Source organism: Amia ocellicauda, chromosome 11, assembly GCF_036373705.1.
Source record: "Amia ocellicauda isolate fAmiCal2 chromosome 11, fAmiCal2.hap1, whole genome shotgun sequence".
NCBI classification, from domain to species: Eukaryota; Metazoa; Chordata; class Actinopteri; order Amiiformes; family Amiidae; genus Amia; species Amia ocellicauda.
Window position 1 is genome coordinate 28,963,793 of NC_089860.1, and position 16,339 is coordinate 28,980,131.

General features: G+C 41.1%; 1 protein-coding gene across 2 annotated transcripts in view; it reads left to right on the forward strand.

Moving 5' to 3' along the window:
- The window catches only part of ldlrap1b (low density lipoprotein receptor adaptor protein 1b), a 36,151-nt gene that overhangs the window by 14,447 nt on the left and 5,365 nt on the right, over window positions 1-16,339 (forward strand). For both annotated transcript variants that reach the window (XM_066717312.1, XM_066717311.1), the window contains exons 2-8: window positions 1,434-1,576; window positions 3,798-3,910; window positions 5,105-5,219; window positions 6,465-6,537; window positions 9,593-9,688; window positions 12,482-12,618; window positions 13,418-13,452. In XM_066717312.1, the coding sequence (XP_066573409.1) occupies window positions 1,434-1,576; window positions 3,798-3,910; window positions 5,105-5,219; window positions 6,465-6,537; window positions 9,593-9,688; window positions 12,482-12,618; window positions 13,418-13,452 (712 nt within the window). The remainder of the gene's footprint in view (window positions 1-1,433; window positions 1,577-3,797; window positions 3,911-5,104; window positions 5,220-6,464; window positions 6,538-9,592; window positions 9,689-12,481; window positions 12,619-13,417; window positions 13,453-16,339) is intronic.

Consider the following 16,339-nt stretch of genomic DNA (forward strand, 5'->3'; position numbering starts at 1 on the left):
TCTTGCCTCCTTGTACTATCTTGGGAATGGTTGTAAGTGTGACTGTTTCTGTGGTCAGAGTGACTCGACGATGAGGCCTCACTCCCAGCAGTATCTCTACAGGTATGCCTTGTTCCCCTGGGAATAGGGAGTGCTCTTGCAGGAGACTGGGAGAGGTGTTGCCGCAGTAACCCTCCCAGTCTTCGGAGTTTGTCTGCTGGGGTGTTCATGGTTTACTTTGACTTTTCCTGCACCTGAGTGTGTGTTCTGTTGCCGAATGTGGTAGGTTTCATGTGACCTGTCAGATTTTATTGTATCCTTTTTGAATGAGCTGGAAGCTAATCTAAAAGCTTAGTTTTAAACTGGTTCTGCAATTCAATTTCGAGCTTGTATAAGCAATTAAGAGTTCAGTGCTGACAGATGCCAGAAGTGTGTGACAATGGCTTTGGAAACTTTTCAATTTTCTAGGCATCCCATCCCACCAGGACCAGCCTACACAGGTGCTAAAAAAGAGTGAGTTACATTGTCAGTGAAATACAGAAGATGACATTCCTAATCTTATTTGTGCCTGGATTGCCTGGAAATTCTCACCAGGAATATCTGGAAATCCACCTTTTTAGTAGCAGGTGATGTAAATGCCCTTCTTCCGGACAGATGCACTTGGTGATTTCGTCAAACATTTCTCGTGATTGGAAGGGGCTTGAGGTTGATCTGAGCAGCCTTGATCGGTCATTCATTTTCTCGTGTACAGCCTTAATCTGTCTGGGTATTTACAGCACTGCCTGGGTTCAATCACTTTGTCAGTTGTTAAAGCCTTATTCTGGGACCTTGTCAACTAATCTAGTGTGTGACTAAAAGAGATTTAAGACGGAAGAATTAAAAGGAATTATTAAACTCTCTGTAATCCTTGGTGTGTAGCATTGTTTCAAGATGCTTTAAGGCATGGCAATGATTCCCGAAAGCCTTTGTGCAATCGGAGATTAGAGGCTCATAGACCTTGAGATAGACCTTGACCCTGAGATGCAAATAACAGCTTGGACAAAAATCGGTTGGCATTTTTGCTAGATAAGTGCGTTGGGTGTGGTAAAATAAAACCTTTAACATGCCACATCCCTATATTAATAGAGACAATATAAAGTCCTGTTTCTCATTGAGATTCTTAAATATACATGTCTTTACTACAAAGAGTTTATAACGGATGCACCCCATTTAGTCCTAATAAAATGCAGTATTTTTAAGCCCTCTGCTATTCCTCGAGTAGAAACCTTTTCTATTTTGTTTATCCCTGAAAAGTTAAATTACTTATAAGGCAGTATCTGTGAAGAGGAAATAAAAGGCAACACCTCCTACATTTCATGTTGACTGCACTTAAACCACAATTGTCATGTTAGAATGAATTGGTAAGTTTACATTTGTGTTCGCCTTTCTCCTCCCCCCCCTCCCCCACTGTGCAGAGCTGCCAGAGAACTGGACAGACACGCGGGAGACCCTCCTGGAGGGCATGGCGTTCAATCTGAAATACCTGGGCATGACTCTGGTGGAGCAGCCGAAGGGTGAGGAGCTGTCTGCTGCTGCTGTCAAGAGGATTGTCGCCACGGTGAGCCACAGTGTGCAGCGCCATCCCCCACTCAGCCGTGATACACCAGTTACAGTGTGGCAAGTGCTGAATCGAGTCTTGTTCTCAGACGCTGTATGGGCGTGCAGTGCAGGAGCTTCTGTAAGGCCTTGGCCCTGCAGGGTCTCTACAGTTATTCACCTGCTTGACAGCTGGCAAAAATTTAAAATCTGTGAAGGGTTAAATTAATACCTCATTTTATTTTAATTACATAATGCCCACACCAAAATATGCTCAGTGTCAATACTTGTAGGTGCATGCGTGCCGTTTCTGAGACCTTAAAGGAAATGGGTAAGAGATAAGGTAAAGCGGCAACACGCTTGTTTCGGGTTTCAGTGTCTGTAGTGATGCTACTGGGTGTGGGGGTTGGTACCTGTTTAGTGACCAGGCCCCTGGGCTGCAGCTCGTTTTGCACTCCTGTGGAAGCCTGCGTTGGTGTTCGAATGAGTTCGGACATGCTGAGCCTGAAGAGTAGCTGTGGGCTGTATGCCGGGGTTACAACTGTCTGTTAGGCATGTTTATGTATGCTATACACTCACCTAAAGGATTATTAGGAACACCTGTTCAATTTCTCATTAATGCAATTATCTAACCAACCAATCACATGGCAGTTGCTTCAATGCATTTAGGGGTGTGGTCCTGGTCAAGACAATCTCCTGAACTCCAAACTGAATGTCTGAATGGGAAAGAAAGGTGATTTAAGCAATTTTGAGCGTGGCATGGTTGTTGGTGCCAGACGGGCCGGTCTGAGTATTTCAATCTGCTCAGTTCCTGGGATTTTCACGCACAACCATTTCTAGGGTTTACAAAGAATGCTGTGAAAAGGGAAAAACATCCAGTATGCGGCAGTCCTGTGGGCGAAAATGCCTTGTTGATGCTAGAGGTCAGAGGAGAATGGGCCGACTGATTCAAGCTGGTAGAAGAGCAACTTTGACTGAAATAACCACTCGTTACAACCGAGGTATGCAGCAAAGCATTTGTGAAGCCACAACACGTGTACAACCTTGAGGCGGATGGGCTACAACAGCAGAAGACACCACCGGGTACCACTCATCTCCACTACAAATAGGAAAAAGAGGCTACAATTTGCACAAGCTCACCAAAATTGGACAGTTGAAGACTGGAAAAATGTTGCCTGGTCTGATGAGTCTCGATTTCTGTTGAGACATTCAGATGGTAGAGTCAGAATTTGGCGTAAACAGAATGAGAACATGGATCCATCATGCCTTGTTACCACTGTGCAGGCTGGTGGTGGTGGTGGTGGTGGTGGTGGTGGTGTAATGGTGTGGGGGATGTTTTCTTGGCACACTCTAGGCCCCTTAGTGCCAGTTGGGCATCGTTTAAATGCCATGGCCTACCTGAGCATTGTTTCTGACCATGTCCATCCCTTTATGACCACCATGTACCCATCCTCTGATGGCTACTTCCAGCAGGATAATGCACCATGTCACAAAGGTTCAAGAAACCAATTTGAAATGATTCGACATGACAATGAGTTCACTGTACTAAACTGGCCCCCACAGTCACCAGATCTCAACCCAATAGAGCATCTTTGGGATGTGGTGGAACGGGAGCTTCGTGCCCTGGATGTGCATCCCACAAATCTCCATCAACTGCAAGATGCTATCCTATCAATATGGGCCAACATTTCTAAAGAATGCTTTCAGCACCTTGTTGAATCAATGCCACATAGAATTAAGGCAGTTCTGAAGGCGAAAGGGGGTCAAACACAGTATTAGTATGGTGTTCCTAATAATCCTTTAGGTGAGTGTACATTGGCACCATGTCTCAAAAGCTTTTGCGATCACGCTGCAAGGCCTGTCTGTAGGAACTTCCTACTGTAAGATTTCTTGCCTTCTAGTGAACTAGTGTCTTTAGTATCTGATAATGAGGTTGAGAAGAGGTTGGCACTGCACTTCCTGAAAACCCATTCACCCATCTTGGGATAGGATGCATTTTAAATATCCCTGATGTCATGGTGAGGGGTGTAAAGCAGGTATGGTGCTGCCTGCCTCTTACAGCCCGTTTTACTCCACCTAGATTTGCTGTAGCTTCTGGGTGCGGGAGAATACCCGGGGGGGCTGATTACTGATATAAAGCTTAATGAGGTTCCTGTATTGTGCCAGCTCACAAATGAAGACCCTACAACTTCAACTACATTTGCAAGTTTACAATCTCTCTGCAATGTTTCTCTTCTCATCAGGCCAAAGCTAGTGGAAAGAAGCTCCAGAAGGTGACTTTAAAAGTGTCCCCTAGAGGAATTATTCTGTACGACAGTGCATCCAATCGGCTAATTGAGAATATATCCATATACAGGTAGGTCACTTTAATGACTTGGACACTGGGGACACCTCTATGTGGGAAGCCTTATTTTAATTTTTTTATTTAAAACCACTTCTGAGAATCAATGTATTTGGCTGCCAGTCCCCTCTGAGGATTTTGCAGTCCTTTGCATTGACTTCTGTCCTTAAGTTTTATTAGTAAGAACCTTTTATTGGAATAGTCAACCACTATTTTTAAGCCATTTAAATGTATATTCTCTGTAGCCAGCTCTGATTTAAATAGCAGTCTTCCCAAGCACAGTCATCAGTGTAAAATTACAGCTGCACCAGGCAGTCTCGGCAGGAGTGTGTAGATCTCGGAGGGCTCTGGTTACTAATGGGCTCTTAAATTCACAATTGCTGTGTACTAGTCTGCACGCTTGCATGGGATGACATTGGAAACTAAAACCCCACTTCTCCCTAAAGCTCCCAAATGAAATAAAAATGACAGTGTAAAGCCAGACTACATTTCTGAACTTGCCATTATTAATGTTATCTATAATTTTGATTTGGTGATCTTTAAATGGTGGCAACACAAACCAGAAAGAAGGATGTGGGTGTGGTCGGTAAGGGTAACCTAGACCCAACAGGCAAGTTAATTTGATTTAGGGTGTTAAGCTGTGTTGCCTGACTGAGTGATGTGACTCTTGAAAAGCAGCTGTAGACTTGCACTGGCTGTCATTAAAAGTGTCTGTGGAGGATCTGACCTGGCAGAGAGCTAGGAACAACATGTGAAGTGAGTGATTGACAGACTTTTTTTAAACCAATAAAGATGTTATTTTTAAGGCACCTTGGGGGGGTGGGGGCAGGGAATGAAAATGTTGTGATTCAGCCTGTATGGACAGCTACAGATCTTTACAAATTACCTTCCATTTGAACTTTGCAGTTTACCTATTGATTGCATTATTTACAACCCACTGTGGAATAATAATTAGTCCACATAGTTGTATATTTAGGTATTATTGGATGTGTGAATCAAGGGTACCACATGTTAAAACATTCAGGGATGGCTTAAACAATCAACAGTTGCCATTGTGTGACCACCTCAGCAGTTTTGAGGCAATTGTGGTCTTTTCAGTGCGTACATATCCTCTTTCTTTCAAATCTCAAGTCCTTGATTTGATTTGCCATCCACTTTAAACCATTTATTATGCAGATGACCAATGTAGTATTTCTCTCCTCTTCCCAGGATATCATACTGCACAGCTGACAAGATGCATGACAAAGTGTTTGCTTACATTGCACAGAGCCAGCAGAACGAGACCCTCGAATGTCATGCCTTCCTCTGCACTAAAAGAAAAGTGGTGAGTAGGCTGCTTTACTTTGACCCACTGGGTGGCAGTGGCTTTTGGCTTTGCACTAACCCGTGGTCTCTAGTGACTGTGAGGGTCTGCATTATGCCATGCATAATGGGACTTGAGAGCATGGTTGACCCCAGTACAGTTTTAAGGCACACTGGCATGGGATGGGTACTGCTAGCAAACAAGGGGAGCACCCTTTAGGGTTTGTCTCCATCACTGTTCTATGATTCATCAATTAGGCTGTAGGAATGCAGGACAGACCTGTGAGCACCATGTGATTGGATTAGACTGTACAAAAACTCAATTTCTGCTGAGCTCCTGCTACACAGTTTCACCTGTTTCACACATTCCCTCTACTCTAGTCTTATCCATAGACTTGACTTAACTTTGCACTAATTTTGTTCACTGTTAAAGAAGCTCTTGATAGAACTGTGTGTGATTTTGAGCTTGCACTGGTCTTCTATGAAATTCATGAGGTTTGCTTAGATTTCTTTACAGTGGGGGTGGGATTGCATGTTATGTGTGCAGCCTGAAACGTTGCCAGATAGTCATTATGTGGGTGCGTCCTTGGGCGTGTCATTGTGGTTAGACTCGGGGCCGTTTCCTCCTTGATAACCTCTGGAGTCCTATCTTTTTGTCTCCTGGGGGCTCATTTGAGACATCAATCCCTTGTTTCTTCCTTCCTCGGTCTAATTTTGTTCCATTTGAAGCCCAGTTTCCTGAAGTGTAATAAACAGAATTGGAGGGAGGTGACCACGCAGGGGAAATGGGCACATTTTATAGCTGTTAGGGCTTAGCTTGCTTCTGGTTTTCATGGTATTCATTTGGTTGAGACACCCATACACATACTGGCTACTAGAATGATTCTGAAAATGACTGCTGTACTGTCAGTTCTTCTGTAATGAGATCCTTACACTCCATTGGTTTTAAAAAAAAAAAAATCTGTACAGTATTTCACCTGTTGGACTAAATTGTACTAGTGTTGGGTTTCTTCAGCTAGAACAAGGCAAGTTTTGCATCCAATAACTATGAAATAAGTTTAGAATTCAATTTGATTTAATGCAGAAGCGGAACTTTCTACTTCTACAAAGGGTCAAATACAATGGTGTTGATGCGAAAACGTCAGTTCTCTACCTTTTGCATCTACTGGGATGGAGTGAGGCCTAACAAACATTTGATGAAGACTCTTGGCAGTGCTGTAAGCTGGCTTTAGTATGACTTTCTCTAACATACTTTTTTCGGTTTCAGGCACAGGCGGTCACACTGACTGTGGCACAGGCCTTCAGAGTCGCATTTGAGTTCTGGCAGGCAGCCAAAGAAGGTAAGATTGCTTGCCTTGATGTTGCAATTGATAGCTTGGCTTGGTGCGATTTGCATAATTTCAGGAAATGCATGTAACCTACACTTAGTTTTCAGTTTCCTCAAGAATAAGTTGCATTTTGGCTATTCATAAACTCAACTTTACTTAAACCAAAAACCTTGCAATTCTACTGGATTCTGGCATAACAAAGGCAGTGTGCCATGTATACACATGCTTCATGGATTCAACTTGTGCTTTTTATACATTTAGAACACATGTTGGATGTCGCATCTAGTAATCAATTTAACCCAATAAATTGTTGGTTGTCTTAAATCTTGTATTTTGATTTTACTTTTTAATTACAGTTGTATGAAATAGACAAAATTTTGAACTATATTTCCAGTTGCATTTACTTATGGCAGATCTGATGACAGATGGAGGATAAACTTCACATTAGATTTTTATGGTGGTATAATTTTAATTCAGATTGAGATGTATCAAGCAGTAATTCTTATTTCAGCCCCGACTTGGATGCATCACAATAGCTTTTCTGTCTGCTTTCATCAGAGAAACCTGTCAGTAGGCCTGCCTATGGCCTTGGGGTCTTGTCATGAGCCAGTGTGCCAGAACAGCACTGAAAGAAGCCTTTTATTTTTCAGTATTAGGAGAGGATTCTAAAGTCGGCCTCCTAGATGTGCATGTTGCACAAGGACCCACTTTTTCAAATATGTGATTCTACTAAAATGGGTTTTGGGTTTCTATCTGGCTTGTAGTAGAAGTGGGTGGGAGGTGGAGACAGTGGGACAAAGAGCAATGCATTTTTTTTCCTTTTTTTTTTTTTCTTTTAAGGAAGCCTTAATCCCCAGTAGCCAGCCTCTAACTAAACTAAACGGGTGTGTAGTGTTAAACTGAAACATGCTGTGTAAGTACCCTTTGCTACATTCATGCATTTTTTAAATTTTATTATTGGCTTTACTTCTCTCCAGTCAGCAGTACATCTGCATTTAATTTTTCCCCTTTCACATGCAGAGATTTTCATGCTTTCAAAGGCCTGAAATTACACCCTCCTTTCTCCCTCCTTCTTGCTGTCAGCCTGTTATTACCATTTTTTTTTTTTAAATCATGCCATACCAAACAACCTCCCCAAACTATAAAACTGAATTTAAGCAGTGTCCGAACAATCTCGTATTCATTTATTAGTCTCTAAAGGTAAATACTGTTTAAACCAGTGAAGTCTGGGTTTCACCTCGCTTACAGAGTAACTCTGGCAAAAGATAGTGACCTCTCACCCCACAGATGGTAGACTCCAAAGCCAAGACTGTCATTTAATACAAAATGCACGGCATCACCCAATTGTTTTCTTTTTTGTAATGCTGGTAGTTTATTTATGAAGTACCTTTTTTTTAAAAAAAAAATACAACACTGCAGGATTTTTTTAAGACAATGTGACAGATTTTATGCTTTTTCAACCTGACTTGACAGATTTTTCTTTTGTCTCCCTCTGTTCAGTAAGGCAGTTGGATTATGTTTAATGTTGTGGTGCCCCAGTCTTCTGTCACTTCAAGTAAATGTACTGATTTGTATTTTCGTTCTCTCACCCCCTTAAATACTCCCTCAAATCACTAACTTTATCACTGCCAATTATTGACGGCAGCCACATGGGAATTTGCAAGTGTGACACCAGACAAGCCAACAAAAGATCCTTTTATGAAGGTCCCTGACAGCTTGGTGAGATTTGCTATAATGTTTTCAGCTCCTTATTAAAGAACAGGGCTTTGACAGGATATTTTTAAATGCTGGGGTATGAGTACAGCTCGTTCTCCTGGTTTTATGAAGCATCAAAAGCTAGCACTTGGAGTTGGGGTATTTTTTTCCTGCCTTCCTCTCGAGACTCATATTATTCCTCAGCTTCTTGACTGTTCAGTGAAATTTCCCATATGAATACCAAAGGTGTGAAAGAGGACTGCAGTCTTTTTGGTTTAAACCCCCTTCCCCTCCTGCTTATCAAATCCACAACAACATGAATCCTTGTCAGAATCAATGTGGAGGAATAAGTAGCTGAAAATGATGTCGCAGCTTCCATTTCATAACGTCTGAAGCACAGGAGCTGCGTCGGCTTTAAGAGACACTGCAATTGCAGCCTACAAAAAAAAAAAAAAATCAAAGGCAGTCATGGTTTAGTACTGCTGTAGTGGAAAACATCAAAATGCTTTCAGATCCTCCTGCTCCTCCCCCTCCACCCAGTCTTCAGAGTAGAGTTTGCGAAAATGGAAACTCTTAAAGTCTGTGGAAAAGATGCTGTTCTGATTTGTATCTCGGAGGCAGCGTGTAACCAGTTACCTGTTTTGCAACATTTCCCTTCTCCAGCGCCTCTAAGGAAATCAGACCTTAAACTTCCGACCCTGAAAATATATTTTTTTAATTGAGTGAAAGAGTAGGTAAATGGTGCAGGGTCTAGGGTTTAATGGCAACCCTTGCGTCATAGTCTGGAATGAGAAGTGATTGTCCAGGGTCTCTACTTCTGGCAAAGCAGTACCATTCGGTTGGGGAGGAGGAGCTGTGTTTTGGACCAATCATTGTGTTCCCTTTTTACAAGTTCTCACATGTAAAGCAGGTTATTTGTGGCTGCAGCTTTTGAAGTAAATGGTGTCTTTAGTTATTCATTTGCTTTCCTGTTTGCTAATCTGTTACGTTCACCCTGAAGTATCTATGATCCTTTGACCAAGAACAGTTTTACAGCTTTAATACACCCTGGCCTACACTGATCTGGAATCTTCCTGGCCTGCAAGGATTAGAATTTTGAATGGTATCTTGCAACATAATTGGTTTAAAATTCTATGCAAAGTCTTCTGGCCTGATATCCCAGTGTTTAGTTCTGTGCTTTTTTTCTTTGGGTTGATCCAAAGACCACATCAGACTCCTTCTGGAAGAGTACCAGTGAAACTTGTTTTGTAAAATGTTCAAACTCTGAATAAGTGTCCTACTGTATTGTCCTCAATCTTCTCTACCTTTTTTGTATAAAATGTTTTTTTTCATTAGCCTTTCACGTCATGTCCTCTCCTGTGTTCTTCTACAGAGAAGGAGAAGCGAGTGAAATCGGGGTCTGATGGTGAGGTGGCCAGCAGCTCTCAGTCGGAAAGCTCTGCTAGTCTAGCAAGTTTGAAAGGAGGGGGTGAGTATTTCCAGCTTACTGGGACCGGGGGGTTGGTAATTGACTAGACTGGGGGACAGAGACATTCAGGGAAAGAACTGATTGGGCAATAAGTCTTACTGAAGCATTGAAATGATTTGCTTCCAATTAAAACAAAAAATCACCTAACTTGTGATACTCATGCTTCTAGGGATAGATGTTTCAAGGTGAACAAAATCTTGCCTGTGCTGTCATGATTTGCAAATCCATCAGGTGCATCAGCTTTTGATTTTGAACCATCTTCTCAAAAACAATCCCCAAACAATACTACTCTGTACAGTATCCCACCTGCAAGAGCACAAGTCAAAGGCAAACGAGGGTGCCCTATTAAACTGTATAATCAAATTTGTTTGCCCTTGTTGATGACATGCGCAACACAAATAACATGTTCTGTGGATTTTTTTTTTTTTAATCCTAATAAGTGTGATTGTGAAGGCCTAGGAGGTTTTCATGCTTTTAAAAACTCAAACCTCTTGGCAACATGGTTTTCCAGATATGTTTAACCTAGTCATGTGGGAAACAGGACTCCACATGAAAAGCACGGCTTGGCTGCCATAGCTCAGTGTGAGCTCTTCTCCCTCCTCGGGCTGTGTGACGGAGCATGTCCAGACTAGTTTAAAATGGGTGATTAACCAGAGGCAATGGCTCAATCTATGGTAAGGAGAACCTTCATCTGGAAACATGTTGGTTAGTCTGATCACTGCCCTCATAGATCTCACAGTACCTGAGAACTGTAATAAAAATCCAGACGGCTGACAATGAAATGGCAAAACTTAAGCTCTGTTGAAAAGGACCACTGCACCCAAATCCCTGACCTTTATACATTCTTGAATTGCAGCCCAGAAATGAAATGCAGGCGGCTTTGGACATTACATTCTGTTTCACCAGCTCCCTGTCCCACCCTAAAATTAAGTAAATAAGGATAATAAAGTACAGACTGACTAACCATAACACTAATTTTGTCATTTAACCCAGAATTAATTGTGGCCTCTCAATCTACCTACCCTTATCCGTTGAGCAGTCTTTAAAGCAGCAAAGATAGTACCAGATGTTTAATGTTCTTATATGAAAAGGGATAAACATAGAACTATCTACACACTATAAAGTTAACAAATTATGCAGGAAATGTTATTAAAGCAGTCTTTTATGTTGGAGCCAAGGATAATTTGAATGGAGATTTTGAACTGGCTTCGCTCATTCCTAATAAAGCATCTAAATGAGACCTGCATCAACTTTTAGGATTAGCTTCTTGAAGTAATGAAGAACAGAAGACCCTATGAATAGCTAATGTAATGTACAATGCTTTATACATTTTTATGCCCAATCATTACTTCTCATTAAATAAACTTCTAAAGAAAATTAGATCACCCTCTCCTATAAATAAAGAATATATTGTTTGGGCTACTGGGGGTATAGGAAAACTCCTCATGATGTATTGTCAGCCGAGCATCCATAAATTCTCTTGCTCAATGCTAATCTCGTCTATATGGTGTGAACACTGAGGTCGACTCAGTTTTGTCCTGCTGGGATGCTACTGCAAAGACATGCTGTGAAACGAAAACCAAAAGCACTAACTACATGTGAAATGTCCTGCATCTGCAACTGATTCTGCAGCAGGATTTATATATAATTAATATATATTTTTATAAATCTTTTGCTGCTGTATCATGAGAAGGTCCCTAAAATATTTCAGTTCTGTGATGGGTTTTGTGAAAACTCTCCCTGACGAGAGATCTTAAAAGACCTGGTGTAATGGAGATGCACATGTTATTAAGGCATGTAAAGAAATTATGCCAAAAAAATTAGTCCGTTATTTACAATGTTTTCAGTTTCCAAGTTCTTTGTGGGCTGAAGAATGAATGGCAGGGGGCTGTTTTATCTTCCCCTGCTCATTGGAGCAAATCTCTGAAGGGAGAGGAGTCCATTTGACCTGCAGTTTATGAATGTTTTCCAGAAATGTTATTTAATTCCTCCACCCTCTGTGTGGTGTACTTTTGAATTTGTATTAAAGGTTTAAAATGCTGTTGGCCAGTTACAGCAAATCGGAGACATTCAGCTTCCTCAATTTAAGAGGAGGCTCCCCTGGTAGGGGGGTAAAAGGACCTTTCCTCAGTAGAACCAATTATTGGTTAGGATGTTTATTTTGGCATTTTACTTTTTATTCAATCTGAATCAGCTGGGTCCTCCTTTGGACATGTGCTTGTCCATTGTGACTAACAATTTGTCTCTCTGTGCGCTCTGTGTAGTAAAATCTCTGGGATTCACAGGCCCATATAGCTCACCCAGCTGCACTGGGACATTGAGTGTCATTTGTGTATGTGTGCAGCAGACCTGCATTCAAGAATGGTTTGATTTAGTGCACTACTGAATCTGTTCACTTTCCTCTTCAAGATGTCTTTCGAAACCTTTTTCTGTACTTTGCCACAAATCCATGCGTGTCCACTAGGTTTAAATCTTATGGGGTTCCTCGGCCTCCTGTGACAAGACCAAAACCCTCAGTATCTATAACTGGAGCTGGTGAACGTAACGGCAGGCCCTATGCCAGCAGAAAGCTGTAACGAGACGCTTATAATGACAGGTCTGACCTTAAGCATGGATAATGGATGTTCTTCTAGGGAATGCATTTTGAAATGTTTATGAACTTGCATTAGTATTAAAGCAAGGATATATTACCTAAGGCAACATAAGGAAGTTGAGCAATAGGGAGACAAACTTGTGACTTATTTTTACGGTTACTTTACTCCCATTTGATGTACTGTATTGCTGTCCTCCCAGAAGTAGCAACTGGAAACCTGCTGGATTTGGAAGAAGGAGCCATTGCAGCATTTGCCAGTGCAGGCGCCAATTCTGGCCACATGGATGACCCCTTTATTGTGCATCGCAGCACCACAGAGAACAACAACTCTGTATGGGTAAGCCTAGCTGTTTTGCAGATTATACCAGCTCCGTCTTGATAAGTCTCCTTTCTAGAGTTACAGATCAATGAAATGCCTGATTCACATACTGCTTTAAAAAAAAAAAAAAAAAGTGATTTTGGTTGTTTTCCTTTCTCTTCTGTTGAGTTTTTAAAATCTCTGGGGCATTTAAGGAAGCCCCAGTATAATCAAAACCAAACAATTCTAGCAACCTTCAAGTGGGGGGTTGCTTGTCTAAAGACTCTCAAATGGCCATAATTAAAAAGGTCAGTGATGGTTGTGGTAAAGTGCTGAATTGGCAGTGTCAGCCCTAAAAGCTGCGGTCTCCTGTGTAGTCAGGGTGCTACGCGTCTGATTTGAGAAACTGCACAGGCATTGTGTGGGAGTAGAGTTCGGGAAGCTGTAGGGAGGTTCTCAGTTGTCGTCATTTGGAGTATTTTGTTTTCTATTGCTTCAGTAATGTACAGATTTGTCACTGGCCCAATCCACTGGGAAAGAGGGTGGGTGGGGAAGTCTTCTAAATAGTGTTAGAGAGGATATTTGTTTGTTTTCCCCAAATTATCTGACATGGCAGAAGCACTGCAAGTTTCATAAGATCCATAGAAATGGTTCTGTAAATCTTCTGGGTCCAAGAATTTTGAATCCCTAATTTGAACCAAACATTTGACCAGGTAAAGGGAAATGTTCTTAAATTTTGTTCATCACTTCAGTTACTGCACAACAAATTTGTCTTTAAAACTATTAATCTGTTTGTGTGTATGTGGTATAGGCTACTTAGTTTGTTTTTCTTTTGCAGGAACTCTCCGATGGTTTGGATGAAGCCTTTTCAAGGTAAACTGCTTTTCCGCCTCCTTGTTCACGCATACTATGCTGGAAATAGCACTGTGGTTTTGCTATTGTTTAAAAAGTGGCAACACCCAGTTTTGTTTTTAAATCTCCTTTCAGTATGACTATAGGGGTGAGACTCCAGTTATGAAATGAAAAATACAAAAATGTCATCAGGTGATTGAGATTAGTTTCCTGCTTATGCCATAGTAATTTCTAAAACATTTTGCTTTAGTATTGTAATCCAGGTACAAAAAATAAACGATACCTATAGAAAGTCTACAATCCCTTGAACTTTTCACATTTTCTGTGTCACTGCCTCAGTTTAATGCATTTAAATAAGAATCCCCCCCACCACCATACTCCACAGTTAAAGGCAGACTATTTTGAAATTCTACAAAATCCCTGACTGTGCAAGTGTACCTAGAAGAATTTATGCAGTTTTGAAGGCAAAGAGTGGTCACACTAAATATTGATTTTGATGTAGATTTTATTTGTTCACTAATTTATAATTGATAAATATAATCTATTAACATCTCTTTTTGAAAGCATTCTTACTTTACAGCATTTTTTCACACCTGCCTAAGTACTGTATATTCAAAATACAAAACTGAAATCTCAATTGGATAGGTCTCCACCCTGCTAAAAGTGTTAATAATTGGTAGGAGCACCTTGGCATCAATTACAGCTTTGTCAATTGGGATAGGTCTCCACCTAAATTTGGCAATATTTGACCAATCTTTACAAAACTGTTAGAGCTCTGTCAAGTTCTTTGACGTACATTGATGGACAGCTATCAAGAAATTGTCAGTTGGACTTCGGTCTGGGCTCTTACTGGGCAACTCAAGGACATTTACTTTTTTGTTCCTTTGCCACTCCAGTGTAGTTTTGGCTGTGTGCGTCGGGGCATTGTAATGCTGAAAGATGAACTTCCATCCCAGTTTTACCTTTCTTGCAGAGGGCAGCAGCCTATCCTCAAGGACATAGATAAGAAGAGCACTTAATTTTCCCTTCTATCCTGACAAGTGCCCCAGTCCCTGATGAGAAATATCCCCCATTACGTGATACCACCACCATGCTTCACAGTAGGGATGGTGTTCTTTGGTTATGCAACATACATAACGCTTTACATTTAGGTCAAACTTCCATTTTTGTCTTAATCAGACCACAAAGCTTTCTGCCAAATGGTTGCAGAATGTCCCCCAGTTTCAGGTGGGCTTTATTGAAAAATTGCTTGATAGGGGGTGTAGACTTCCTATAGGTGCGGTTATTTATACATCTACAAACAACATATGCAGTTTTTCGTCTTGATTTGAATGGTTTATAATTTTAAAGCATGTAGAAGTCAGCTGCCGCACCAGTCTCTGCTGTTTAAGTGTATTTCACCTACATTAGAGACCTTTTCATCTTTATTACCTTGCATAATTTCTGGATGTAGTTTTGTGTACTTTAAAAGGACTTTTTTTAAATGCAAGAAGTTAGCCCTGTATTCCAGGTATTGCACCTGGTATTTCAGTCAATATTTAACAGGGTCATTCAATTCCAAGCAAGTTTCTACATGCTGAAGACCTAAGAGGTGCACACACTCTGAACAGGCTAGGAGCACAGCATACATTATCCCAGTCTGGAAGGCTGTGAGCTTTAGCAGTAGAGGAGACTTCTTAAAATCCCCTCTGTCAAATAAACTGACTGTCAGTTTGTCCCAGGGGTCCCATTTATTTTTAGGGGAAAAGTTCCGGTTTTGTTCTCCAACTTCAGCAGGTAGAATCTTGTATTGTTCCTCTTAACATTTATTTGGAGTACAGCGAGTCTACCGCTAGAATGTTCTTTGTATTTCATAATTCAAGGTTCCAGCTTGATACAGTAATTATTTTTCTTGGCAATAATGAAATGCAGGACCCCGGGCAAGGTAACGGCATGCTGTAGTACAGTTACCCTGTAAGTAATGAATCATGTAAGGAACAAAGTACGTCTCTATGCATAACTTATAAGACTCTTTAAACAATTGTTTCAATGCCTCAAATATTACTGCCCTGAGGGTTTTGTAGTTCTCTCCTGAATATAGATGCAAAACAGGATTGCTCTTAACCAAGATTTCTTATGGCAGATGAGATCTATTAGTCATAGAACCTGCATCTTAAACCCTAATCCTTATGGGGCTTAAGCCCAATATAGACGGTTTACTTTGGGTATACCATTTGTGTTCAATGCACAGTTAACACAATATCCAAAGCAAACGAAACTCTTCAGATGTGAAATCAGGTTGACCAGGATGGACTTCTTACATTTCTGCTACTTTAGAGTATAAGCCGCATACATTGTTGCCATGGCTTTAGTCTGGTATGACTACCCTGTGTTATTGGCCAAAAGCCTGTTCATCCACTGTCTGTCCACACCAGGCTTGAACTCCCTCTCCTCACAGGTTAAAAACGGCCCAGCTCTGTTTTTGCTTGTGAACAAAGTAGCGAACTGCCGGGTATGGCCAGTTTGTACTTTTTTACTCTGCAACATAACTGGATTTTAGTGATATGCGAGAGACTGAAAGAGAAAACCAAACTATCTGATGAACAAAAACAAAACTGAAAACAAGGAGGCAGGCAAACCCACAGTAACTTGTCCACAGAAAAGGGTACACTTGCATGCAAACGCATTCTCCGGATGGTTTTGAAGTCCAAACCGGTGTACTACTCCATGCTACTGGTATGTGCACAAATTGTAGATTTTTATATTGTAAATGGAAGTTTAACATTGATGTCTAATCCCATTGGAAGTTGGAGGGATGCACACACTGACATGAAGTGTGGAATCAAACCACCCTTGAGGAAGTGAGACCCAGTTTGGTTAATCAGATTCTTGCATTTCTTGCATATCCATGAATGGACTGTCCTAGTCT